The 24885-nt window shown below is 61.6% G+C and overlaps 1 protein-coding gene across 9 annotated transcripts; it reads left to right on the forward strand.

Moving 5' to 3' along the window:
- The first annotated feature begins 246 nt into the window (after window positions 1-246).
- BEGAIN (brain enriched guanylate kinase associated) lies at window positions 247-21602 on the forward strand. 9 transcript variants are annotated; one of them, XM_079768840.1, is made up of 9 exons: window positions 1501-1634; window positions 1803-1831; window positions 2995-3096; window positions 11693-11782; window positions 14429-14596; window positions 15454-15520; window positions 16637-16744; window positions 18896-18979; window positions 19728-21602. In XM_079768840.1, the coding sequence occupies exons 2-9, from the start codon at window positions 1818-1820 to the stop codon at window positions 21162-21164; spliced, it is 2070 nt and encodes a 689-aa protein (XP_079624966.1). In that variant the 5' UTR covers window positions 1501-1634; window positions 1803-1817; the 3' UTR covers window positions 21165-21602. The 9 variants fall into 9 exon arrangements, with proteins under 9 accessions (XP_079624968.1, XP_079624966.1, XP_079624967.1 ...); XM_079768846.1 differs by having other exon boundaries at window positions 1554-1634; window positions 2991-3096; XM_079768842.1 differs by lacking the exons at window positions 1501-1634; window positions 2995-3096 and adding an exon at window positions 247-291.
- Window positions 21603-24885: the final 3283 nt, after the last annotated feature.

The raw sequence follows: 24885 nt of genomic DNA on the forward strand, positions 1-24885 counted from the left end.
CCTTGAACTTGGTTTGGGCCTGAACTTGGTTGGGGCTGACTCCGGAACCGTCGGCTCCTCCCACCCTGCGTGCTGGCCAGGGGGAGGCCAGGCCCGCTGGGCGCTGTGGGGGGAGGGGGGGGCCCTGGAGAAGGGACAGGACTCCTTCCGGGAACTCAACCTGAAGGGAAGCGGCAGGCAAAGATACGCCATGGTGTTGTGGCATCCAGACATGCATTTTCCGTGTTTATTGCGCGCCTGCTGTATGCTGGGATCTAGTGAGCTGAGCACGGTGATGTGGACGCGGGACAGGTGGGCCTGGGGGGTCTGGGGAGGTTGGGGACGGGTGGGCCGAGCAGCCAACACTGTGTGGGGGGAGCGCACACGGAGAGGGTCCAGGCTCTCCCTCTCAGACAACTTTCAGAGTGGGGCACCTTGCGTCTGGCTGCCAGTCAGGGGCCCCTCGTGGGTCCTGTTTTTCTGAAATTGCTCCCCCGACCCCAGCCCCTTGGCAGCCCGCGGTGCTCACGGGCAGCAGAGAGCTTTGTCCACTTTCCCTTGCTCCCAACCACAGCTTGCGGGTGAGGAAACTGAGGCCCGGGAGTCCCGGGAAGGCCTGCCTGGGCACCCGGGGATTTGGTGGCCGATCCTGGCCGAGGCCCCGGGGCCCAGCTTCCCAGCTCGGCGCTGACAGCCGGGCTGCGCCCTCACTCGGCGGGGCGGTGGGGGAGGCGGCGGGGCCCGGACCGGAGCGAAGCGCGCTCCCGGCGGACGCGGCGCAAGGGGCTGGGATGGGCAGTAATCAGTCTTCCCAGGTGTGTCGCGTGGTCCCTGGGTTCAGTCCCCGTCCCCCTTTCATGCCGGTCATGGCACGGGAAGACGGGGGAAAGCCCCCGGGAGCGGCCTCGCCCGAGTGATGGAGAGACAGCCCCATGCCCCCCGCTTGGCGCAGGAAGGTGCGATCCCGCCCGGGCCGCTCGCCGGCGCCCGCAGGGTTAACGGCCACCGGTGGGTACCGCCGCCCCGGGCGGAGGGGCTGCCCGGCTGCGCAGGGGTGGGTGGGGAGGGTCTCCGAGCCGCTCGCTCGCGGGTCTGCGCAAGTCCTGCAGGGAGCCCCACGGGTGAGTCGGCCGCGCAATGGTTAATCCCCGGAGCCGGGAGGGGCGGGCCAGGCCTGGAACCTCAGAATCTGAGGGCAGCGGGGTCCCCGGTGGAGGGGTCGGGGTCCCGAGTGCCATCCCCCTCGGATTCTGCGAGTGTCAGGCACTGCGATCCGGGATAGCTCCCAGTTTCCAGATCGGAACGTTCTCCTCCTCGGGATCCTGAGATTCCGGCTCCGCTTCCTATCTGGGAGGAGCGCGGGGCTGGAAGGGTTAACGGGCGGGGCGGGGGGTGGGGGGATGCGAGCCGCGGGGGCCGCGGCCACTTTATTTTAACGGGTCCGACTTGGATTCCCCCTCTTTCTGGCAAGCTCGGGAGCGCTCCGGGTCGCACCATGCCGGGTCCTCGGATGGTGCCACCCCGAGTCCCCGGGCCAGTGCCTCCGTCCGCCCGGGGGGCGGACCTACGTGCCGGGTAGCGCGGTGGCTCAGCGGGGCTCACCTGTTACTCGGCAGCCGCCCCGCGCACCCGCCGAGCGCCCGGGACCGCAGTTGGTAAGGACTGGGGTCGCACGGGCCGGGCTTCCCACCGAGCGAGCCGCGCGCGCGGGTGCCCCGCCGCCGCGCCCGCCGCGCCCGCCGGTGCCCGCGGTGCCCGGCTGCACCCGGCGGGCTCCGAGCGCACGCCTCCCGCCCGCTGACCCTCTCTCTGGTTTCCCGCAGGCCTCGGCCGCAGACATGGACAAACTCAGGTGAGTGAGTGCCTTCCGCCCCGCGGCGCGCGGACCGGGCCGGGGCGGGGGCTGGAGGCGGGGGGGCCGGGCGGCGCCGGAGCGCTTCTCCGGGGCGCCCGCAGCGCGGCTGCTCCGGCCGGCCGGGGTGCGGTGCGTGGTGCGTGTGCGCGCGGCGAGAAAACGGGGCGCCCCCGCGGGGGGACTCCTCAGCGGGACCGGGGCCACTGCGGCTGGGAGAGGGGGTGCGCAACCAGGGCCCCGCGGCCTCCGCGGTCCCGCGCGCCCGACCCGCATCCTCCATCGTCCCCCGGGACCCCCCCGGGTTTCCGCTCCCGCCGTTACACGCGGGTCTCCGGCGCCGGCAGTCCCCCCACGCCACACTGACAGTTGCCTGGTTCTACGCTTTTTTAAGTTTATGCCTCGTGGGGACGGGGACGGGGTCGGGGACGGAGGACGGAGCCCTCGCCGCTGACCACGGCAGTCCGGTCTTGGAGCCATTTTGGGGGGATCCCGCGACGGCCGGCGGCGTCTGGTTAGCGTCCCCCGCCGCCGCCGCCGCCGCCGCCTCGGGCGCTAACTTTGAGCCCGCGCGCGCTCCCCCGGCTCCCTTCCGGCTTCCGCGGCCGCCGGGGACCAGCCGGTTTGCATATTCATGACTTCCTCCGAGACTTCCCTGGGCCACCCTGACCCCCACTTTGGGAACAGCCCTCCCGTGTTTTCCTTCCGGAGTCTGAGCCAAGGCGTTGTGTGGGCAGCTGACCCAGCTCTGGCCACCGGGTTTCAGCACCATCAACCCCGCCGGTAGGGTCTGTACCCCCTCCCCAAGGCCAGATGGGCATCCCTGGAGAAGACTTGAGGTACCCGGTGCCCCCACTTCCCAAGGGGCAGGGACCCAGCAGAGCCCAGGCTTGTGCCAGGGCAGGTTTCTGGGTCTGTGGGCGAAGGGACCAGGGCTCCCAGGTGACTGTGGGTGACTGGGGGACAGGTGGTCGCACACAGAGGACCCCGACTGGACAGAGAGCAGGGCCATCTCCTGGCCACTGAGCTGGAGTGCAGCACCCCCCCCCCGCCGCCCCCACCTTCCTTTGTGGGTCCCACAGAGCCGGGACCCATTTGTCCTGGGCTGGGAGGAGGGGTCCAGTCTGTTAGGTCGAAAGTGCTGATTGATGTCTGTCAGCCAGGTCCATCCTGTCATGGCCAAGGTCCAGCCGGGCTGGTGAAGCCCCGACAACAAGAGCCCTGGCTCTGGCTACACAGACGAGCTCAAGCCAGGGACCTTCCAGGTACCCCACATTGGCTGTCATCTCACCAATCCCCCCACCCCCCACCAGGGTCGGGGTCCATATGGGGAAGGGGACAGCTGGGACTTGAGCAAAAGATAGCATTCATTGGACACTGGAGGCGGCGGGGTTGGGGGGGAGGGCAGGGGGGTGCCTAGCATGGCTGCTGTAGCCTGGGGGTGGGGGCTCTGTGGTTCTCTTCCTCTTTCCCTCCCTCTCCATGCCCATCCAAGGCTCTTGAGCACCCATCCTTGCTTTCTGGGTAATAGGGACAGAGACGTAGCCCAGCCTCAGTTTCCCCATCTGTAAAGCAGTTGTCCTCATCACCCCCACCATGCAGGACTGATGGGAGGATGACATGAGCCACTGTGCAAACATCCCCTCCCTGGGACCTGGCGGGGGGGGGGGGGCCCGGCAGAGGCTCACTGTGGGGCATCAGAACCCCGGGACTGTGGGCTCCCCAGGCAGGAGACGCATTGGTGGTCCAGCTGAAGGGATCCTGGAGGGTCCTGTGCCCGGGTCTGCCTCCCGCCCCTAGACTGTGCTTTCTGCAGATCGCTGGCCAGAACTGGGATCTGGATGGAGAGGGCAGGCACTCTGCCCCACCCACCCACCCCTCTCTTCCCCTGCCCCAGCCCTGCTCCTGAGAGGGTCCAGTACATGCTATTTGAATGAGCAGAAGGACTATGCCATTGGGACCCTCGGCAACTCCCTCTGTGAGCAGGTACACAGCTGGGCTCTCCCGCCCCAGCCCCTCAGCCCAGATCCCCTGACTGCCGCTCCCCACCCCATCCTGGGGTCCCCCTTCTGAGCCCCAGATAAGCTGCCACCCTCACGCAGCTCTGCCTTTTGCTCATTCAAATAGCATTCACTGGACCCCCTCAGGAGCAGGGCTGGGGCAGGGAAAGAGAGGGGTGGGTGGGTGGGGCAAAGTGCCTGCCCTCTCCATCCAGATCCCACTTCTGGCCAGCGATCTACAGAAACCATAGTCTAGGGGCGGGAGGCAGACCCGGGCACAGGACCCTCCAGGATCCCTTCAGCTGGACCCTCTTGCCCCTCACGCCCAGCTGGGCTCATTCCCTCGCTGTGAACCAAGTTCCCCCTTGAGACACAGCAAGACGCAGGTCAGCCTTCCAGGGCAGGGACACAGTCTCATCCACAAACCCTCCCAGGGATCCCAGGCTGGGGACACTGGCCTGTGAATCAAGGTGGGCTTCCTGGCAGCAAGGACACTTGAGCCCAGAATTGAAGAAAGAATAGGAGTTTGCAAGGACAGACAGGATGGGCCTTCCAAGAGGTGCGAAGACCTGGGGCCCTGAGGAAGCAGCATGTGTTCAGGGAGACAGGGGAGGGTGGGGAGTGGCGGTCCCTGGGGCGCTCCTTGCCACCTGGAGCATCCTCTGCCCACCCCATTGCAGCCCAGGCTGGGTCTGACCAGTTTCTCCAGTCCCAGTAACTTGCAAGGGCTAGCACACAGTAGGGCTCCTCTCCTCCAGGTCTGGCCACCTGTGCTCTAGCCCAGCGGTCGCCAACCTTTCGGACCTCACGGACCGTGGTCCGCGGACCACCGGTTGGCGACCGCGGCTCTCGCCTATTGCGCGCTCCCTGCCCCTCCCTCCCTCAGCTACCCTCCCTCCGGCTGCTGGAGAAACTCCTCCAGCGCCACTCCTGAATTTGCAGATATTAGCAAGTCCCAGCCGCCAGCTGCGCCTCTAATCCCCAAGTTAATCCCCTCCTCTGCCTTCCTCTGCACCGGGTCCCTCTGCCCGCGCCCCCGCCGGGGCCACTTGCTCTGCTCCGTGCCCTTTGGGCACGCTCCTTCCTCTGTGCGAGCTCCAGTCCCCTCCTCTGTCCTGGAGGAGAGCGGGTCAGTCGCCTCGCCTGGCGCCTGGGACTCAGAAGTTGTTTGGGAGACCCAGAACTATTCCCGGCATGAATCCTCCCCTGCCCCCAACACAGAATTTCCCCAACGTTGTGAACTGTGATAAGCACCCCGAAAAAGTCATCAGGACCCGTGAAGTTTAGGGTGATCACCACCCGGTTAAGTGGACGGCTGCCAGCCTCCCAGACCCTGCCCTCGTCACACCCCCTCCGGCTCCCCTGAGGTCCCAGGCGCCCTGGCTCCCGTGATACGCGGTCCTGTTTTCTTCCCGGTTCGGCCACCTAGGAGAGCCAACCTGCCCGACGTAGTTCCCTAGCCTGGTCTGGCCCCTCACGTATGTGGAGTCTCCCAACCGCGGTATTCAGGCACTTTCCCCCCCAAAAGGTCTTGTTTGCTAGAGTCCTTGGTGATGCGGGGAGCTGTCTGTTGATGGCTGTCTTGGGGAACAGCTTGTGTGCGTGGAGTTATTTCATTGTCTTTATTCATTGATGGATGTCTGGGCAGCTTCCAGCCTGCCCCATTGAGAATGAAGCTCCCGTCCAGGTGATCTGGGGAACACAGGTCTGGGGCGTACCCCAGAGCAGAACTGTGGGGGCACAGGGCATCTTTAGAAGGTAAGGCCACACTCTCCTGGGTGCGTCTGCCCGTCCCCCTCTCAGCAGCACCTGGAGTCCCTGCGTCTCCACAGCCCCCCAACACTGGGCACCGTCAGGTGAGGGCTCGTTGGCGGCGTGAGGTGCACTTGCCTGGATGGCTGCCGTGTGGGCTTCCTCTCTGGTGGGTCTGCCGCTCTTCCAGCCGGTTGCCCTATTGATCTGTAGGAGTTCTTCAGCTAGCCCTGGTCAATTGCACGGTTGGCAAATGCACCTCCTGCCGTTTGCTTGCTTCTCACTCTTTAAATGGTCCTCTGATGAACAGGAGTTATTTTTACTTCAGTTGAATGTTTTAGGCTCTTACTTTTTTTTTTCCCTCCTCACCCAAGGATATGCTCATTGATTCTAGAGAGAGAGGACACGGTAGAGAGAGAGACAAAACATCGATCCACTGCCTCCCGTATGCACCCAGACCGGGCATCAAACCTGCAACCTCTGTATTTGACATTGATTTTTTGTGCATAGTTTGAGACTGGGCTCCTTTTTTTTTCTTTTCTTTTTCCTTTTCTCTCTCTTTCTCTTTTTTTTTTTTTTTTTGCACATGAATACTAAGTTTCTGCCCATACTCTTTGATTCATAAGACTGATATTTGTTGTGGTCCTGCCCAGGCCAGATGCTGTTCTCCATGCTGGAGGTACTCCAGGGAGATGCCCGGCTGATGTCCTAGAGATAGAGACCGTCGGTTATCGGGTCATCTTACAAATGTACAATCACACTGACCTCAGACCCCAGGACTGTCCCTCTAGCCACCAGGCCTCCTTGCTGTTCCTCAAACACATCAGACAGGCTCCTGCCCCAGGGCCTTTGCTGGTGCTGTTCCCTTCTGCCCGGAACATTCCCCACATACTCACATGGCTCCCGCCTCCTCTCTCTTCACATCTGTCTCCGTGTCACGGAGGGGGCTTTCCGACCACTCACGCTGTTTACAACTACAACCCCCTCCCCGCCTCCTCCTTCCCTGCTTTGATTTTCCCTGACACACTGGTCCCCAATGGACGCATGAATTATTTACTTCTTTCTTTTTCTTTTTTCTTTTTTTTTTGTGTGTGTGTGTTTTTTCTTTTTCCCTCTTTTTTTCTTATTTTCTTTTTACCAACCCTTGTGTTGAGGACTGACTTTCAGTAGATCGCAGTGAGGGAACTGCTCTGCTATGCACAAAACCCCGACCTAGAAGCAGGTCATCTACACATGGGGAGGGGGCAGCCCCCTTTCCGGCTGCACCCCATTTACTTATCTTCTTTATTATCTGTCTCCCTCAGAACACCAGACCACGGTAATCTGATGCTTAGAATTGGCAGATAGTAGGTGCTCAGGAAGTGCTTTTTTTTTTTCTTTTCATGAGTTTTTTTTTTTTTTTATTATTAAAAAAATTTTTTTTGCCCTGGCTGGTTTTGACTCAGTGGTTAGAGCGTCAGACTGTGGACTGAAGGGTCCTGGGTTCGATTCCAGTCAAGGGCACATGCCCGGGTTGCGGGCTCGATCCCCAGTAGGGGGCGTGCAGGAGGCAGCCGATCAACGATTTTCTCTCATCTTTGGTGTTTCTGTCTCTCTCCTCTCTCCCTTCCTCTCCGAAATCAATAAAAATATATTTTAAAAAAATAAAATAAAAAATAAAAATTTTTTTTTGTCTTTTTTCTTTTCATTAGTTCTGTTTCTGTGTTTTGTTTTGTTTTTGGTGTGTGTGTTTTTTGTTTTTTGTTTTGTTTTGTTTTTTGTTCATTTGATTCTTTTGCAGTAAATGCTTCTGACTGAGACTGAACTGCGGCAAACGGGGAGGAAGAAGGAGGCGGGTTACGGCTTTTCCCACTCCTCATGATGCCCAAGAGGGATGCCACCCACTCTGCCCCACAAAAGGGGAACGTGGGGAGCGCTTGTGCCCCCTCCCCCGCCCTTGGCCCTTGGCCCTCAGGGAGTAGTGGGTTGTGTCGTTTTTTCAATCGACCACTGAAGAGTCCTGAGAGCTGTGAGAGCCCCCAGTGGACGGATTTGGCTTCAGCTCTCCACCTCTTACCTCCTCCACCGTAGCCTCAGCGGGCCCAGTCCCCCCTTTGTGGTCCTTCAAGGCTCTCTGCCCCATTTTTTTTTTTAAGTTTGTGGGGGTTTTTTTGTTTTTGTGCTTTTTTTTTTTGTTTTTTTGTTTTTTTGTTTTTGCGAGAGGAAGGGAGAGGGAGAGAGAAACATCAATATGAGAGTGATCCATTGATGGCCTGCCTCCTGCACGCCCCCCACCAAGGATTGAGCCAGCAACCTGGACATGTGCCCTCACTGGGAACCAAATTGGCAACCTTTTGGTGCACAGGACGATGCCCAACCAACTGAGCCATACAAGCCAAGGCCTTCTCTGCCCCATTTCTAAACATGGTCCTCATGGAAGAAGGTTTATGGACTAATTCTCACTGAGGTGTGAATGACTGCCTCACTTTGATTTGTTTGTTTGTTTTGTTTTGTTTTTTTGTTTTGTTTTTTTGTTTGTTTTCCTTTGGGAGCCAAGGCATTTACAAAGGGACCTTCGTCATGGACTCTTCTCTCTTACCTTCTTCTGCCCTGCTCTTCACAGTCTCCTGTCCCCACAGCCCCTCTGAGTCCCCAGTTGTGGAAAGGTTCTCTGATGAAATCTGTGATTAAGAAGGCAGAGTCACCTGTGTTTGAATCCCAGTCCTGACACTTATAGGCAGTGTGGCCTTGGGCAAATTTCTGAACCTCTCTGATCCTCAGTTTCTGCATCTGTAAAATGGGGATAATAATAATCTCATCTACTTTAGAAAGTGTTTTGAGGATTAAATCATTAACATGGAACTTGGTGGTTAATGGCTGCATTTTGCCCAGGCCCTTTCCCCGCAACCATTGGGCAGGTGACATTATTCTCATTGTGAGGAAGACCCAGTGGGGTGAGGTGGGGGGATGGCTGTGCTAGATTGAGTTAGTACCGTAAGAGAATTTCCAAGATGGGGGCAAGGGTTCAGCTCTCCTCACCCCACATCGCTGATCCTGATGGTGACTGGGAATTTTATTAGTATATTTGGTTTTGAGAGAGAGGAATCTTTGTGAGAGAGAAACATTTGGCTGCCCCCTGCGCATCCCCTATTGGGGATAGAGCATGCAACCTTGGCATGTGCCCAACCAGGAATCCAACCAGCAGCTTCTCAGTCCGTGGGACCAACTGAGTCACCCCAGCCAGGGCAGTGGCTGGCTATTTTAGAGCAAGGATGTGCTGGGTGCCAGTTTTTCAGCATCCAGGTTACCCATTAACAACGGGCAGAAGAGCAACCTGACTGGCATCTCTGGGCCTCCACTCTGTGCCAGGCGCCGTGCCCGGCCCTCACCTGGGCATTCTCACTTTACATCCACAGCCAGCTGAGTGCTGCTTCCTGTCCTGCCCCTTGAGGGGCCATCAAGCACTGGTGTCAGGGCAACACCAGGTGTCTGTCTTGATGGCGTTGCTGCCACCTGAGACAGGAGGGTGGCGATGGGGCACGTTTGGGGGTACACAAGATGCTTGTTGGGTGGATGCAGCAGAACCTGGTGCCAGGTCTCCTGGCTCCTCAGCCCTTGGGGCCGACAGCCTGGGGGTGCTCTGCTGGGCCGGGCTTGTGCCTGTGTCCTGTGCCCTGGCAGGAGGGGTACAGGCCGGGGGCTCAGTAAATGCTCTTTTCTTTTTCTTCCTTTTTTGTGTGAGTTTTGTTTTTCTTACTTTTTAAATTTTTTTTGTCTTTTTTCATTAGTTCTGTTTCTTTTTTGCTCATTTGATTTTTCCTTTTGTAGTAAATGCGTTTGAATGAGACTGAACGGTGGCAAATGGTACAGCTTTTCCCCACTCCTGAGAGGAGGCCATCCTGGGCGGGTCCTAGTCCTGGCTCCTGAGCTCACCAGTCAGGTGCCCTTGATAAGGCCCTTCCCCCCCCCCCCCAGGGCCACGCTTCCTGCGTCTGGACCGTGCAGCCCCCGCCAGGCCTGGGGTGAGGTGCTCTCCGGAGGCGAAGGGGAATGAGCTCAGGGGAAGCCCTGCCAGGAGGGCATCATGGTCACAAGTGCCCCTTTGGCCTTAGATTACAGATGGGGAAACTGAGGCCCAGAAAGGCAGCCTCCTTCAGGCCCCCGGCTGATGCCAAGACCCAGCACCATACCTCCAGTCCTTTCCTTCCAGACTCATTTCACCCTCAGACTGTCTCCTGTGGCTGTGGGAGGTGTGGGGTGGGGGGGGGCTGAGGCACCCTGGGGAGACCGGGGCAAGGAGGGAGCGCAGGGGTGGGGCCGCCTACCCCACGCCCCGCAGTCCAGTGTCACCGATGAGCCTCCCGCAGGCCTGATTTCCTTTACGATCCCCCGAATTCCTGAAAGCAGGCCCTCCCACCGATCCAATTACCGAGTGCCGTGTCTGTTTGCAGCGGTAAGCTGGCTGGTGGGGAGGCCACATTAGTGAAGCCAGCGTGGGCTCCTAGGTGGGCCGGAATGAGCCTGATCGGCAACGTGTGGAACGGCAGCCCCCTCTCACCTGGGCTCCAGGGCAGGGATGGCAGGTGCTGGGAGGTTAATCTGGGAGCCCTGCAGGCAGCTCCTTAGGTTGTGGGGCTGAGCCCGTGTCATTCCATACGCCAGTCCTCCCCACGGACAGCCCCTGGACACTGGGAGTGGAGGGCAGGGATGGCCTGCGAGGGGTGCAGGGCCAGGTGTGCATAATCCCACCTTCTATCCCCCCCCCCCGCCCCAGTCTAGACTATTTTAGGGAGTTCAGTCTTATTAGGAAGTGGCTTCTTTGGGTCTGGCCAGGAAAACAAAACCGAGCCCTAAAGCCCCAGAAACCAGAGGCAGGAAAAGCCTGAAGCCGAGGCGCGGGGAGTGCGGGGCGGAGTCAGCGGCCTGCAGCCTGCTGGCCTGGATGCTTTCCCCGGAGCCTCAGTTTGCTCATCTGTGAAATGCATTCACTCATGTGTTTCTTTTTTGTTTTGTTTGTGTTTTGGGGGCTTTTTTTTTTAGAGACAGAAACATCGATTTGCTGTTCCACTTGTTTATGCATTCATTGGTTACTTCTTGCATGTGCCCTGACCGGGGATCGAACCTGCAACCTTGGGTATCTGAGCCACCGGCCAGGGCTCCTGTTCATTCATTCAGCACATGCTTATTGGGCTCTCCTGCATGCCAGGCTCGGGGAAGGCCTCACCCAGAAAGCTGCACTTGAACGTGGAATGAGGGAGCCGACGGGCAGCCATGGGGACAGCTGGGGACAGGGGTCCAGGCAACAGGGACCACGGGTGCAAAGGCTTTGAGGCAGACGGGGGCGTGGGGAGGGGGAGCAGGGCTGCAGCCACCTGATCAGATGAGGCGAGATGAAGCGGCACCTGCGGCACCCCCAGTCTCCTGAACCCGGAGCAGCCAGAGGGCCGTGTCGCCCAGGGCTGTGGGGAAGGGAGGGGGGGTGGTCGACAGGACAGGGGCGAGTAGGACCTGGGCAGACGTTCCGTTTGCCTGCACCCCTTCTTACCTCCGTGCACCCTGCCCTCCACCCAGCCCCTACAGGCCACAGGCAGGGGGGATGAGAAGGGGGCCCAGGGAGGGTGCAGTGGGCCTTCCCTGGACCCCTAACATTTGCCAGGTCCCACAGCCTCCAGGACACATCCCTCCCTTCCCCCACCCCATTCCATCCACCACCCCCCTCCATGGTCTATCCACATTAGCATATCACCTTGTCCCAGCAGAGGTGGGGGCTGGGACCACTCTCCCCTCCATTCTCCCTGCCTCCTCAGTCTCTGAGCAGTGGGGGATGGGATCAGTAGTGAAAGGTGACCCCAGAACTTGGGAACCTGCCCCCCACGACTCGCCTCTGAGGCTGTGATGATGACAGGGTCCCAGACAGATGAGCCTGCCACCGGTGGGATCAGGGCCCTCGGCGAGCTCGGACTCTGAAGACTGACCAGAAGGGTGGCAGTGCCCAGGCTGGGAGCCCGGGCTCGTGTACCCCCCACCACCACCTTGCACAGGCGTCCACTCGCCATCTCGCGCTGTGTGCCCACGGCGGCCCGGTGTGGCCCGCCCCCGATCTGAGCAGCTCTGTCCTCTTCACCCACAGGCTGCGCAGCCCCTGGGTGCCCTCGTGCCTCGGGCAGTCCTGCACGCTGCAGGGCCGACGGGCCAGGTCCTCGCCCTCGATCTGGGACAGGTAACAGCCTGTTGTCTCCCGGGGCCCCTGGAGTCGCTGCATCTGTCCCCACAGACATGGTGCCTTGTCTGCGTCCACCCCCCCAAGACAGGTGGGGAGGCCCAGAGAGGGTAGGGGACAGACACCAGCACACCCCCACTGCTCCTTCCAGTGCCCACCAGGCGGGAGGTAAGGCCCCCGGGCCCCAGAGCTCAGGCCCCCTCCTCTCCCAAGGGCTCTCCGTAGTCTCCAACCTCTTCTGAGTGGCCGGCCGGAAGGGGCTGCTGGTGGAAGCAGGAGGGGATGCTTCCTGTGCCCAGTGAGCTTATCATGGCACCTACCCACCCCCACCCCCTCCACACACAGACAGCTCCCCCCACCGCCCTCCGGCCCTGCACACCAGGCAGGTCAGGTCAGATCCTGCCGGAACTCCCCAGGACTCAGTGAAGCGAGGTGACCTCACCAGGCTGCAATCTGAGCAGGGCTTCCCCAGCCCCGACCTGGAAGGGGGGCCTGGCCCTGGCTGGACCTCCACCCCCTCCCTCTGCATTCGGGAGTCTGTTTTCAGGTGCCAGGGCCCAGAGCCAACTCCCAGGAGGATGCAGAGCTGCCGAGGCCCGGGCTGTGCCATCCCCCGCAGGCCCAGCGGCCTGGAGGCCCCACTTCCTCACGGGGCCTGCCTCTGGCGTCATCTCTCGGTGGTTCTAAAGGCCCAGGGTGGTGCAGGGACCACAGTGGCAGCCCTGCTCCCCAAGGGTGGGCGCATGCACCCCTGGTTTACTGACATGAGACAGGCTGAGGTCAAACAGAGCTCGGGTTGGTGTCCTGGGAAGGGAGGGCCGTTTCTGGACCAGACCAAGAGGGGCATAGCCAGAGCTTTCGGAAGCTTAGCCCCAGGATTTGGTGATGGGCTGTGAGGGGTGAGGGGCAGGAGGGGGTCCCCAGACCTTCCGTGGTCTGACTGGGGACTGTGGGAGACCCAGCCATGACCTTCCCAGGGCAGAGAGTGGTCAGGGATGGACACATGAGTGTGAGGTTAGGCCTGAGTTTGCTCTGAGGCAGGGTCCTGGGTGGCAAGCGGGCAGTGGGGCTGCGGTGGGGGAGGAGGGTCAGGGCTGGCAGTGCTACCAGTCTAGGACTGGCCGGGGGGCAGCGTGGAGGGGTCTGGGTGTCAGGGGCTCAGGGAGGGGGGAGCAGCATCTGAGGGTCGGTGGGTCAGCTGACCAGTACGTCTGGGAAGCCATCTAGAGGCCAAGGGTAAACTGAGGCTCAGAAGGGCAGGCTCCGTGAAGCTGGTTGCCTGGTGCGTGAGTAGGAGGTCTGGGCCCAGGGGTCCCTCGGGCGGTCCCGGCTCTGCCCGGAGCCCACCTCACGGCTCTGTCATTTTCTTCCCACACTTGCCTCATTGGCGTTGGCGAACCTGTTCCCTCTTCATCGCGTCTCCCCTGAGGCTGCAGGCTCCGTGGGGCGGGAACCGTGTTTGTCTCACTCGCTGCTGGGCTCGGCGGGGCAGTGGGACGGGAAGGACAGAGGGTGACCTTGGGTGCACAGGGGATGCGGTAGGGGATGCGGTAGGGGATGCGGTAGGGGATGCGGTAGGGGATGCAGTTGGGTTGCGGCAGGAGTGGGCAGCATGCATGATGGTAGGGACCCAGCTGTGCTTGTGGGTAGGTAGGTAGCCAAGGCTGGGGAGGAGAGGTGGCTGGGGAGGAGAGGCAGGGGTAGGGCTGCTGTGGGCACGGGGGTGGGGTGGGGGGGATACTTGGCCCCCAGGATGGGGCAGGGCTGGAGTGAGGGGCGCAGGGAGATGGGATTGCAGGCCTGGGAAGTGGCAGGGTGCGTAGGCGGATCAGTGACGTCCGGGGGGTGTGGCTAGAGGAGGGAGGGCTAGGGCTGAAGCCTCCGTCAGAGGGCGGATTATTTCTGCCAGGTCTCTGTCTCCCGAGCGCCAGGGATCAGCTTCCTGGGGTCTTAGAGGGGCCTCCGGTCTATGGGAAAATAGAGCCTCAAGAGCTGGGGCCCTGGAAGTCTTTCTGGAGGAGGGGGGAGGTGAGTGTCCCCCTTCCCGAATGCCCTGTGCTGTGCGCAGCTAGCTGGCCACCTCGGTGGGCACGGCACCCCCTCCCACCCTCTCCCTTGCCCAGAGATCCTAAGATACGGCCTATTGGGGCCACACAGCCCATTTGGGGGAGGAAGGCTTGGTCTAGGCATGGCACTGCCACCTCTGGGCCTCAGGGTCCCCCCCCAACGCCGTGGAGAAGCCAAAGGGGGGACCCTTGTAAGATGTGCCATCCGGAGGTCGGCTTCATAAGGTGGGTGCTGGCGGGCGCTCTCGTATCGTAGGGTCCGGGGAGCCGCCCCAAACCCTGTCAACAGGTGACTCCTCACAGGACTTTCTTCCCACGACGGCGCGAGTGCTGCGAGCGGCTCAGGGACTGCCAGGGCCGGGCTGGCTCCGGAGTCACTGACCCCAGGGGCCCTCTGCCTCCAGGGCCGCCCGCTGGGAAGAGTGTGTGTGCGGATGTGCCGATGCGGGGGTGTGCGCGCGTGCCCGCGCGAGTGTTGGTGCAGCCGGGCGCCCGCGGTGCGCACCCACGGGGCGCCCGGCTGGCCCGAGGCCCCCCGCTCAGTGCCGCGGCCCGCCCCGCCCGCCGCGTGTCTTTGCAGCGTGTTGCAGGAGCAGAAGAGCGAGCTGCGCAAGCGGCTGTCCTACACCACGCACAGGCTCCAGAAACTCGAGAGCGAGTTCGGCTCCACGCGCAGCTACCTGGAGGTCGAGCTGCGGCGCGCGCAGGAGGAGCTCGAGAAGGTCACTTTGAAGCTGCGCAGGTCAGGGTACGGGACGCGCGGGGTTAGGGTGGGCTTGGGGCGGTCCGGGCGGGCTTACAGGTCTGCGGCGCGCCCGGCGCGCTGCCTCCCGGAGCCTTTGGAAGACGGGGGAGTCCAGGGTCCAGTGAGGGTAAGCGCTTTTTTCCAACGTCTACTTGGTCCCGAGAGCTACTGAACCAGGATCTGAACCGGGGTCTGGCCACCGCCAGGGACAGGCTCCTTCCCCGCTCCCATCCCTGCTCCCTCCTCCCCTCATACTGACAGCAGCACGCCGGGGACGCTGAACGCAAAGAGAATGCAAACTTTGCTGTTGGCCGTTTCTTTTGGTTTTGTATTGTAAGATTTTTTAAAAATTGATTTTGAGAGAGAGAGAGAGAGAGAGAGAGAGAGAGAGAGAGAGAGAGAGAGACTGGAGGCACAGAGCACCTGATCCCTACCCAGCACTGGCCTCCGCAGTCAGGGGACCCTGTCCTATCACCGTGTGGCGCCAGCACTCACCCCAGGGCCCACCACACGGTCTTAAGTCTCTTCCCAGCTGACCTACGACAGAACAGAACCCCCTCTCCGGGCTTGCAAGCACGGGGTGTAAAATGCGCATCAGACCCGCAGAGTCTCTGAATAGCAGGCCTTCCCTCTCTCTCCAGGGGTCCTGGCCCCTAGCCCAAAAAAGGCCTCCAACAAGTTAGCTTTAATCCGACGTTTTTCTGCTGCGCGTCGAGGAGCAGTTAGACCGGGGTAGGGCCAGTGGGTGGGCTCAGGGGGCCTTTGTCCAGCCTGGCCCCGCTCAGCAGGTCGTGTGGCCCGTGGGGGGAACGGGAGGGCCAGAGCAGGTGCCGAAGTGGCTCTATTGCCTCCTGTTCCAGGATTCAGACCAACTACATGTCGCTGCAACGGATCAACCGGGAGCTGGAGCAGAAGCTGTACTGCATGGTGAGCCCCCCCCTCCCCCGCCCCCCGATGCTCACCGCTCCCAGCACCCCCATCCCTGGGCCCCCCCGCTCTGGCAGAAGCTGAGTCACGGGCCTTATTTCCTGAAACACACAAACGCCTCGTTGGGGCTGGGCCGGTCCCACCCTTTGTGCACTGAATGGAGGGTGCTCTCAGGAAAATGAGGTGCAGGGTTCAGACCGCTTGAGCTCCAGAAGCAGGTGTGAGCGCCTGACCTGGAGTGTAGGCAGGGTGTGGGAGGGAGGGCATGACTGGGGACAGTGACCCCAGCTCAGCATCGGCCCGGAGATGCAGGCCGGAGTGAGCCAGAGCCAGGTTCAACCCCCAGCTGTACCTCCCACGGGGACCCATCCCTCTGACTGTAGCCCGGGGGGGGGGGGGGGGGACGCGACTCTCCTGGACACACACACACACACACACACACACACACACACACACACACGTCTGCAGTAACCTTGGCCGTGCCGCCTTCCCTCTGTTGATCGGCTCCTGGTGCTCCCTGACTTTGAAGAGAAGTCTTCTAAACTCGCCATCCAGGAGGGGCTGGTGGGTTCTGGTTCCCCCCACCCGCACCCCCACCCCCACCCCCATGGGAGGACTTTCCTTTCTGTCTAGTTTGGTTACAAGGTTCTTTGGTTTTTGAAAATCAGAGATGGGTGCTCAGTGCCTGCCTGCCTTGCAGGTGCTGTCAGAGCCGTGGCCGTGGCGGGCTGGCTCCGCCTGGCACCTGGACAAGGGCCCTTTCCTTTCTGAGCCTGGGCTTCCCAGTCTGTTGGATGAGATAGGTCAGGCTTCGTGCTGAGTGCAAGGCATCCTCGCTCAGTCCTCACCCCAGATCCCAGGAGGCCGGGCCTCGCTCGCCTCTGGTCCAGATGAGAAACCGAGGCTCGGGGAGGCAGACTTGCCCGGTGCCATCTGGCTTGTCAGTGGGGAGAATTTGAACCTGGGGCGGTCTGTGCTCTTACCCCTGCGTTCCGGGGCCCCCCAACACCTGATCATATGGGCAGCAAGAGGGCTCACAAGAGGCCTAAGGGAACAAGTGACCGTGATGTGGCGGAGCGCTGACCGCCTCCTCCCACGGCCCCCGCCCTGCCCTAGGGCAAACACTATGACGAAGAGAAGCGAGCTCTGAGCCACGAGATTGTCGCTCTCAACAACCACCTGCTGGAGGCTAAGCTGACCATCGACAAGCTGATAGAGGACAACGTGAGTGTTGGGTTGTTCTAGCCCCGGGGGGCCAGGCTCAGGTTTGAGGGGCAGGCACAGGGCACAGGGGCAGGTGGGCAGGGCCTCCCGGAAGGACAGGGCTGCCTCACCAGACACACTGCCAAGGGAGGAGACAGGAACACTGGGGCAGAGTTTCTCATTCAAGTCAGGGCTTCCCAACTCCAGGGTTAGGGCGTGGCCATTCTCAGTGGGCATTACGGCCACATGCCCACCCAGGGGACTCCCCAAGAGATGGGCCTGGCCGCCCTCCGTGGATCCCTGGCCGCTGACCCTGCATCCACTAATTAGTGTCTGCTCCTCGCCAGACCCTCCTGAGCTGAGACTATTGTGTGAACAACACAGGCAAAATATTCCCTGCCCACGTGAGTTTACATCTGAGTGGGGAAGACAGACAACAAACAAAAGAACGCGAACTCTGTAGTGAGAAGTGCTAAATGTGCTGAAAAAAATCAAGCAGGGACCGGGACCAGGGCTGGGGCATTGTCAGTTGCAGGGTTAGCAGATTTCAGTAGGATGCGTCTGGAAGAGGCTGCTGGAGCCCAGACCAGAAGGGGGCGAGGGAGCTCGCGGGGGCGGGGGGGGGGAGGGGGGGCTGATTGAAAGAATGGCGGAGACCAGAGTGGGCTCCTCGTGGCGGGGGACAGGGTCTGAGGTCAGAAAGGGAATGGGAGGCCACATCATAGAGGCTCCCATAGGGACCTGGGGTTTATTCTGAGTGGAACAGGGAGCCACTGGAGGATCTTGAGCAGAGGAGTAACCTGAGTGGATGTCCCATGTTTACTGGGCTACATGGCTGCCCTGCTGAGCACACACTGTAGGGGTGAGGGTGGGAGCAGGGAGAGCGGGGCGGGAGGTGAGGGGGGGCTGTGGTAACAATCCAGGCGAAATCTGTGGAGGCACAGCCGGGGAGGTGGGCAGAAGGGCTCGGTGCTGCCTTGAAGATGGAAAGAAGCAACAGAATTGACAGAGATCTCGGATGCGGTGTGAAAGGAGATGGGTCCTGTCATTTCCTGTTGGGGGGCACCTGGGGAGGGAGGGGGGCAGCTGGGGAGGAGCAGGGGCTGGCTCCCGCAGTCACATCCAGTGGCAGCGCTGTGAAGGCCGCAGACGTGCGGGTCAGCCTTTGGGGTGGAGGTCTGCATCCTGTGGCGTTTGCACTCAGACGGGCCGAGGTACCCAGGAGGGCATCCGATGAGAAGAGGGCAGGCCCAGGACAGGGTGCTTCTCAGGTCTGCTACAGACTCAGTGGGCCAGGCGGTGCCCACAGCCCTCTGATGCCGGGGGCAGCCTGTCCGGGGCCTCACAGGGGGGCCAGTTCTCAGCTCTAAGCCAGCTGCGCCCTTCCCAGGAGGCCCATGCAGGCGAGAAGGCTGGAGACGCAGGTTCCCTCCTCTGTGCGGCTGCGTTGGGGCACCGGCCTCAGCACAGCAGGGGGGGGGCGGTGAGGGGCACCCTGTGGGGGGCAGTAGTGGCGACCCTGCCTTCAACAGCTTGCCTGAGCTGCGGACACCCAGTCCTGATGAAGATGGGCCCGTCAGTGGACCCCAGACTCCTCGGTGCCCAGGTCCTCACCCTGGACGGTCCCTCGGTTGGGGTGGGTAAAAGGCCCAGCCACAGGCACATGCAACAGAGATTTTTCCAAAGACAAACCAAATCCCCCGATTCCTACTGTTTGCATCTGTTTTCAGCTCAGGAGGCTTGAGCAGGTCCCCACCTGGACCTGGGGTCACACAGCCCCTGTGCCCCACTCGCCCAGCCCTGCAGCCACCCCCTGCAGACCACACTCTGAGAACAGGGTGTGAGCGGGGAGTCAGACGGGGGTGGCAGGGCTGCAGGCTCTCCGCCGAGCTCTCTGCTGGGAGTCAAGCCTGGGCCTCCCGGAGGTCTGGGGCCACGGGGGCCCTTCTCCCGCTGCCCCCACCTGGTGAGGCTCCCACCTGGGGCCGCACCCCTCCATGCACCAGCAGCTCCGGGTCAGAGCCGAGGCCCCCATTCTGCAGGCAACGGCGAGAGGCCCAGGGACGGTCCTTGTCCTGCGAACTGCTCATGGGCTCTGCCCGCCGCTTCCTGGTCAGAGGGCGGCAGGGCCTGGGGGGGCGAGCCTGGCCGACGCCTTCTCTTGTCTTTTAGGAGCTCTATAGGAAGGACTGCAATCTAGCGGCCCAGCTGCTGCAGTGCAGCCAGACCTACGGCAGGGTCCATAAGGTGTCCGAGGTAATGTGAGCCCCACCCAGCCAGGTGCCCCCCGGGGCCACTCGGGGCTCCTCGGTGCAGGCCCCACTCAAGGCCACCCCCAGCACACCTCCTCACCAGCCTGGACAGCCTGCGCATCCCCCTCGGTGTCTTTGCCCGTTCCAAGCCCCTAGCCTGGCAGAAACCCTGTGGTTTGATTTGGGCACAATTACTGACAGTGATGAGATGAGAGACCTGGCTGCACAGGAAGTGACTCAGCCAAGGCCACAGGGCTCTCTGCCGCCACATTCAGGCTGGTCCAGGGCCCGCCCACCCTGGCCGGGCGGCCCCTCCCCTTCACCCAGGCCTCTGTCCTCGTCCCCTCCCCCCGGGCCTGGGCCACACGTGAGACACTCACAAAACAGATCAAACAGTAGCGGGACGTCCCCACAGGCACCAGGCGCTTGGGCGACCCCCTCCGGGCGCCTGGCCCTGGCCCGCCTCAATCTTTGTTGCATGTGTTTCTGAGTCCGTCATATTTAGCAGCACTGGACGCAGCAGGGAGAAGCAAGTCAGCCCCTCAGTGGGAGGAAATGTGGGGGAGGGAACCGTAACCCGGAGAGGGGCCCAGTGAGACCCCGAGACCCTGGTTCCAGGGGGCTGGGGGCCAAGGTGCCCAGGGGTACTCAGGCGAATCCAGGAGCGCCCGGGGCAGGTCCCTCCCGGTTCTTCTGCCTGTGTGTGGGCCCCAGGCTGACCGGCCCCCTGCCCGCCCCCCTCCCCATTCCAGCTGCCCGCGGAATTCCAGGAGCGCTTGAGCCTGCACTTGGAGAAGCACGGCTGCAGCCTGCCCTCCACGCACTGCCGCCCCGGCAGCGTGCCGCTCTGCGTCATTGCCAAGGTGCTGGAGAAGCCGGAGCCCAGCACCCTGTCCTCCCCCATGTCCCTGTCGGTCTCGGTGTCGGATGTCTCCACCCGAGACCTGGCCTTCCGCGAGGGGATGCCCAAGTCCAGCCTGCTGCCCCCCTACAAGGAGGACGCCTACTGCAGCGACTCGGCCCTCTTCTGCCCGGAGGAGACAAGGCGCGACCGTGACCGACGGCCCAGCGTGGATGCGGTGGCGAGCAGCATGAGCTTCCTGCAGACCCAGAATTCCACCGACAGCGCCGCCGGGGAGGAGGAGGAGGCCGGGGCGGCGGCCTACCCCGAGGCCTACCCCGAGGCCTACCCCGAGGAATTCCGGCGAGAGGAATTCCGGCGCGAGGAATTCCGGCGCGAGGCCTTCCAGCGCGAGTCCTTCCAGCGAGAGTCCTTCCAGGGCGAGGCCTTCCCGGGCGAGTCCTTCACTGGCTACACGGCCTCGCTGCCCACATCCAGCTCCTACTCGAGCTTCAGCGTCACCTCGGAGGAGCGGGAGCGCGGCGAGGCCAGCACGCTGACCGCCTCGCAGCGGGCCGTGTACCTGGATGGCCGCGAGCAGCTCTTCCAGCGCCCGGCGCCCCCCACCTACCAGAGCAGCCGGCCCTATGCCAAGGCCTCGGGGGCCCTGCTGGAAACCCCGGTGCCCCCCGAGTTCGAGCTCGAGACGACCTTCCCGTCCTACCAGGCTGAGCCCTTCAGCTTCCAGGCCGTCCCCAAGACCCTGGTGTCTCCCAACCTGTGGAGCCTGCGAGCCAAGTCTGCGTCGTCCCGGATGCCCAGGGGAGAGGCGCGCAGCCCGCGCGAGCAGTGGCGCCCCGTGCACGTGGAGGATCTCGGGGCCCACGCCTTCCCGGCCCCCTCGAGGCGACCCTCGCCCCGCAACTTCTCCCAGCGCCACTATTCAAGAGGCAGCTCCACCAGCACGGCGCACGGCCGCACCAGCCCCCTGTACGCCAGCTACAAGGCCGACAACCTCTCGGAGGAGGACGACTTCTCCCAGGGCCACCTGGCCGAGTCCTGCTTCCTCGGGGCTTGCGGCTCTGCCAAGCCGATGCCCGGCTACGCCGCCAGCGAAGACGACGGAGAGCGGCCCCAGGGGCAGCTGTGCGGGGTGGCCAGCCCCGAGCCCGACAGCCTCTTCAGCTCCCGAGATTCCTTCGAGCCCAGCTCCATGGAGGGTTCCCCTGAAATGCATCCCGCGGCCCGCCGGAACCCCCAGGCAGCCTTCTCCCGGAGCAGGAGCTCCGGCCTCAGCCGCAAGGATAGCCTCACCAAAGCCCAGCTCTACGGAACCCTGCTCAACTAAACGCCTGCCCACAGGCCAAGGCCAAGGCCAGGGGCACCCGCCGCCCACTGTGCAACCCAGGGCGCTGCCCCATCTGTCCCCAGAGACCCATCCTTTGGGCCCTGCCCACAATGAACAATGACCCCTCTCCCACGAAGGGACTCCTCTGCCTCAGAGACCCCTCTAGGGACTTGTGGAGTCACAATGAACTATGACCCCTCTCCCACGTAGGGACTCCTCTGCCTCAGAGACCCCTCTAGGGACTTGCGGGGTCACAATGAACAATGACCCCTCTCCCACATAGGGACTCCTCTGCCTCAGAGACCCCTCTAGGGACTTGTGGAGTCACAATGAACTATGACCCCTCTCCCACGTAGGGACTCCTCTGCCTCAGAGACCCCTCTAGGGACTTGCGGGGTCACAATGAACAATGACCCCTCTCCCACGTAGGGACTCCTCTCGGCCTCAGAGACCCCTCTAGGGACTTGTGGAGTCACAGTGAACAATGACCCCTCTCCCACGTAGGGACTCCTCTTGGCCTCAGAGACCCCTCTAGGGACTTGTGGAGTCACAGTGAACAATGACCCCTCTCCCACGTAGGGACTCCTCTCTGCCTCAGAGACCCCTCTAGGGACTTGTGGAGTCACAGTGAACAATGACCCCTCTCCCACGTAGGGACTCCTCTCTGCCTCAGAGACCCCTCTAGGGACTTGCGGAGTCACAGTGAACAATGACCCCTCTCCCACGTAGGGACTCCTCTGCCTCAGAGACCCCTCTAGGGACTTGTGGAGTCACAGTGAACAATGACCCCTCTCCCACGTAGGGACTCCTCTCTGCCTCAGAGACCCCTCTAGGGACTTGTGGAGTCACAGTGAACAATGACCCCTCTCCCACGTAGGGACTCCTTTTGGCCTCAGAGACCCCTCTAGGGACTTGTGGAGTCACAGTGAACAATGACCCCTCTCCCACGTAGGGACTCCTCTCTGCCTCAGAGACCCCTCTAGGGACTTGTGGAGTCACAGTGAACAATGACCCCTCTCCCACGTAGGGACTCCTCTGCCTCAGAGACCCCTCTAGGGACTTGCGGAGTCACAGTGAACAATGACCCCTCTCCCACGTAGGGACTCCTCTGCCTCAGAGACCCCTCTAGGGACTTGTGGAGTCACAGTGAACAATGACCCCTCTCCCACGTAGGGACTCCTCTCTGCCTCAGAGACCCCTCTAGGGACTTGTGGAGTCACAGTGAACAATGACCCCTCTCCCACATAGGGACTCCTCTCTGCCTCAGAGACCCCTCTAGGGACTTGCGGGGTCACAATGAACAATGACCCCTCTCCCACGAAGGGACTCCTCTCTGCCTCAGAGACCCCTCTAGGGACTTGTGGAGTCACAGTGAACAATGACCCCTCTCCCACGAAGGGACTCCTCTCTGCCTCAGAGACCCCTCTAGGGACTTGTGGAGTCACAGTGAACAATGACCCCTCTCCCACTAGGGACTCCTCTCTGCCTCAGAGACCCCTCTAGGGACTTGCGGAGTCACAGTGAACAATGACCCCTCTCCCACGTAGGGACTCCTCTGCCTCAGAGACCCCTCTAGGGACTTGCGGAGTCACAATGTACAATGACCCCTCTCCCACGTAGGGACTCCCCTCAGCCTCAGAGACCCCTCTACCTTGTTGTGACCCCTCTCCCACGTAGTGACCCCTCTCCCACGTAGTGACCCCTCTCCCACGTAGTGGACCCTCTGCCTCGTAGTGACCTCTCTCCCATGTAGTGACCCCTCTCTCCCATGTAGTGACCCCTCTCTCCCACGTAGTGACCCAGCGCAGCCTGACCAGAGGACCCCTGTGATGTGTGACCCCCAGCGCCACCACGATGGAACTCCCTGAGGACGTTTCTCACACCAACATCTTTCCCCACCCGAGATGAGCATTCCCCCCTTTTATAAAGTGAAACTATTTTTCTAGAGAAAAAGGGTCTTTCTCAACGCACGTGGCCTCCAGCTCCCTGGATGGCTGCCTTGCGTTTCCAACACACAGCTCCTTTATTTTCCGGGCGAGGACATGGGGGCCTGGCCCTTGGAGGGAAGGACAGTGTTGACACCTCGAGAGCCAGCGACAAGGAAACCTGGAGCTCTGCCCACAAGGAGGGGAACCCAGCGGGTGAAGGGATGTGAGACATTGTGAACGTTCCCGCGTGGGGCTGACCCGCACCCCAGCTCTCCCGTGGTCGTCGTCCCGAGCTGGGCCGGTGCTCGTCCCCCAGTTCCCGGTGCTCGTCCCGTGTCCCGCTGCCCGCACCACCTGGCTCTACCTCAGCCGTGAAGAGCCTCTCCGATGCCCCACCCCGTCCTGTGACTTGCTCTCCTGTCTGTGATGCATGCCGTCAGTTACTACTGTACTTACACTCTCTAATAAAGAGCCGTGGTGGAAAGATTCGTGTTTGGGCTGTTTCTTCTCCCCACTGCCTTTGACCTCTGGGACCTGTGGCCCTCAGTGCCTCCCACCCCCTTGTCCTTCGCCCCCTGCAGCCAGGACTGGTTCCCGAGAGCTCTCCCCGCCACTGGCATCTTTGTTGAAAGTCTGGATTCCTCCACTGCCTAACACGCTAGACGTGACCACTGCCCTGGCGGCCAATGTTCCCACAGTCACACCCCCATCCTTTCCTGCGTGTTGGACTTCGCTCTGCATTCCCTTTACTGGGGCTCCGTGAGTGAACGAGGCCCCCGTTTTCGTTTCTCAGCAGACGTCCTAGAGGGCGCTCTCACTGGGGAGTGTTAGCAGTGGCCACTCCCCCTGCACCTGGGGGTCCCGTGGCTCTGTCCTTCCCCCGGGGCTGTTCCTCTGGTGGGTAAGCTGCCTAGGTCTTCCCTTTGACGTGGGCTTTCCGCAGTTGCCCTGAGGTGCGTCTGCTTGTGGATTTGTCTTTCTTGGGAATTCAGTCTTGTGTCTGCAAGTTGGTACCTTTCATCAGTTCTGGAATATTCTCAATTATGATTTTAGACTAGAGGCCCGGTGCATGAAATTCGTACACAGGGGAGGGGATGGGGTTCCTCAGCCCAGCCTGCACCCTCTCCAATCTGGGACCCCTTGAGGGATGTCCGACTGCCCATTTAGGCCCGATCCCAGCCTAAATGGGCAGTCAGATATCCCTCTCACAATCCAGGACTGCTGACTCCCAACCACTTGCCTGTCTGCCTGCCTGATTGCCCCTAACCGCTTCTGCCTGCCAGCCTGATCACCCCCTAACCACTCCCCTGCCAGCCTGATCAATGCCTAATTGCTCCCCTGCCAGCCCAATTGCCCCCAACTGTCCTCCCCTACAGGCCCAGTCACTCCTAACTGCCCTCCCCTTCAGGCCTGGTTGCCCAAAACTGTCCTCCCCTTTAGGCCTGGTTCCCCCCCAACTGCCCTCCCCTACAGGCCTGGTCCCCTCCCAACTGCCCTCCTCTGCCAGCCCAGTCACCCTTAACTGCCCCCCCTGCAGGCCATCTTGTGGCAGCCATCTTGTGTCCACATGGGGGTAGCCATCTTTGATCACATGAGGGCAGCCATCTTGTGTTGGAGTGATGGTCAATTTACATATTACTCTTTTATTAGATAGGCTAATATTTCCCTGCCCGCTCTCTGCCTCCCCTCCTCCTCACCACATCCTCCGTCTGCCCTCCTTCAGCTGACCCACATGCTCTGTATGCACTGTCTTCACTAATCCTCTCCTCTTGTGCCCGCTCAGCCACCACACA

The sequence above is a fragment of the Cnephaeus nilssonii genome (genome assembly GCF_951640355.1).
Source record: "Cnephaeus nilssonii genome assembly, chromosome: 4".
Lineage (NCBI taxonomy): Eukaryota > Metazoa > Chordata > Mammalia > Chiroptera > Vespertilionidae > Cnephaeus > Cnephaeus nilssonii.

Bases quoted from the DNA above. Each gene is read 5' to 3' on its own strand.
- BEGAIN (XM_079768840.1), top strand. The intron at 11,783-14,428 runs GTAACAGCCTGT...GTGTCTTTGCAG, and splicing joins TCGCCCTCGATCTGGGACAG to CGTGTTGCAGGAGCAGAAGA. The intron at 18,980-19,727 runs GTAATGTGAGCC...TCCCCATTCCAG, and splicing joins GGGTCCATAAGGTGTCCGAG to CTGCCCGCGGAATTCCAGGA.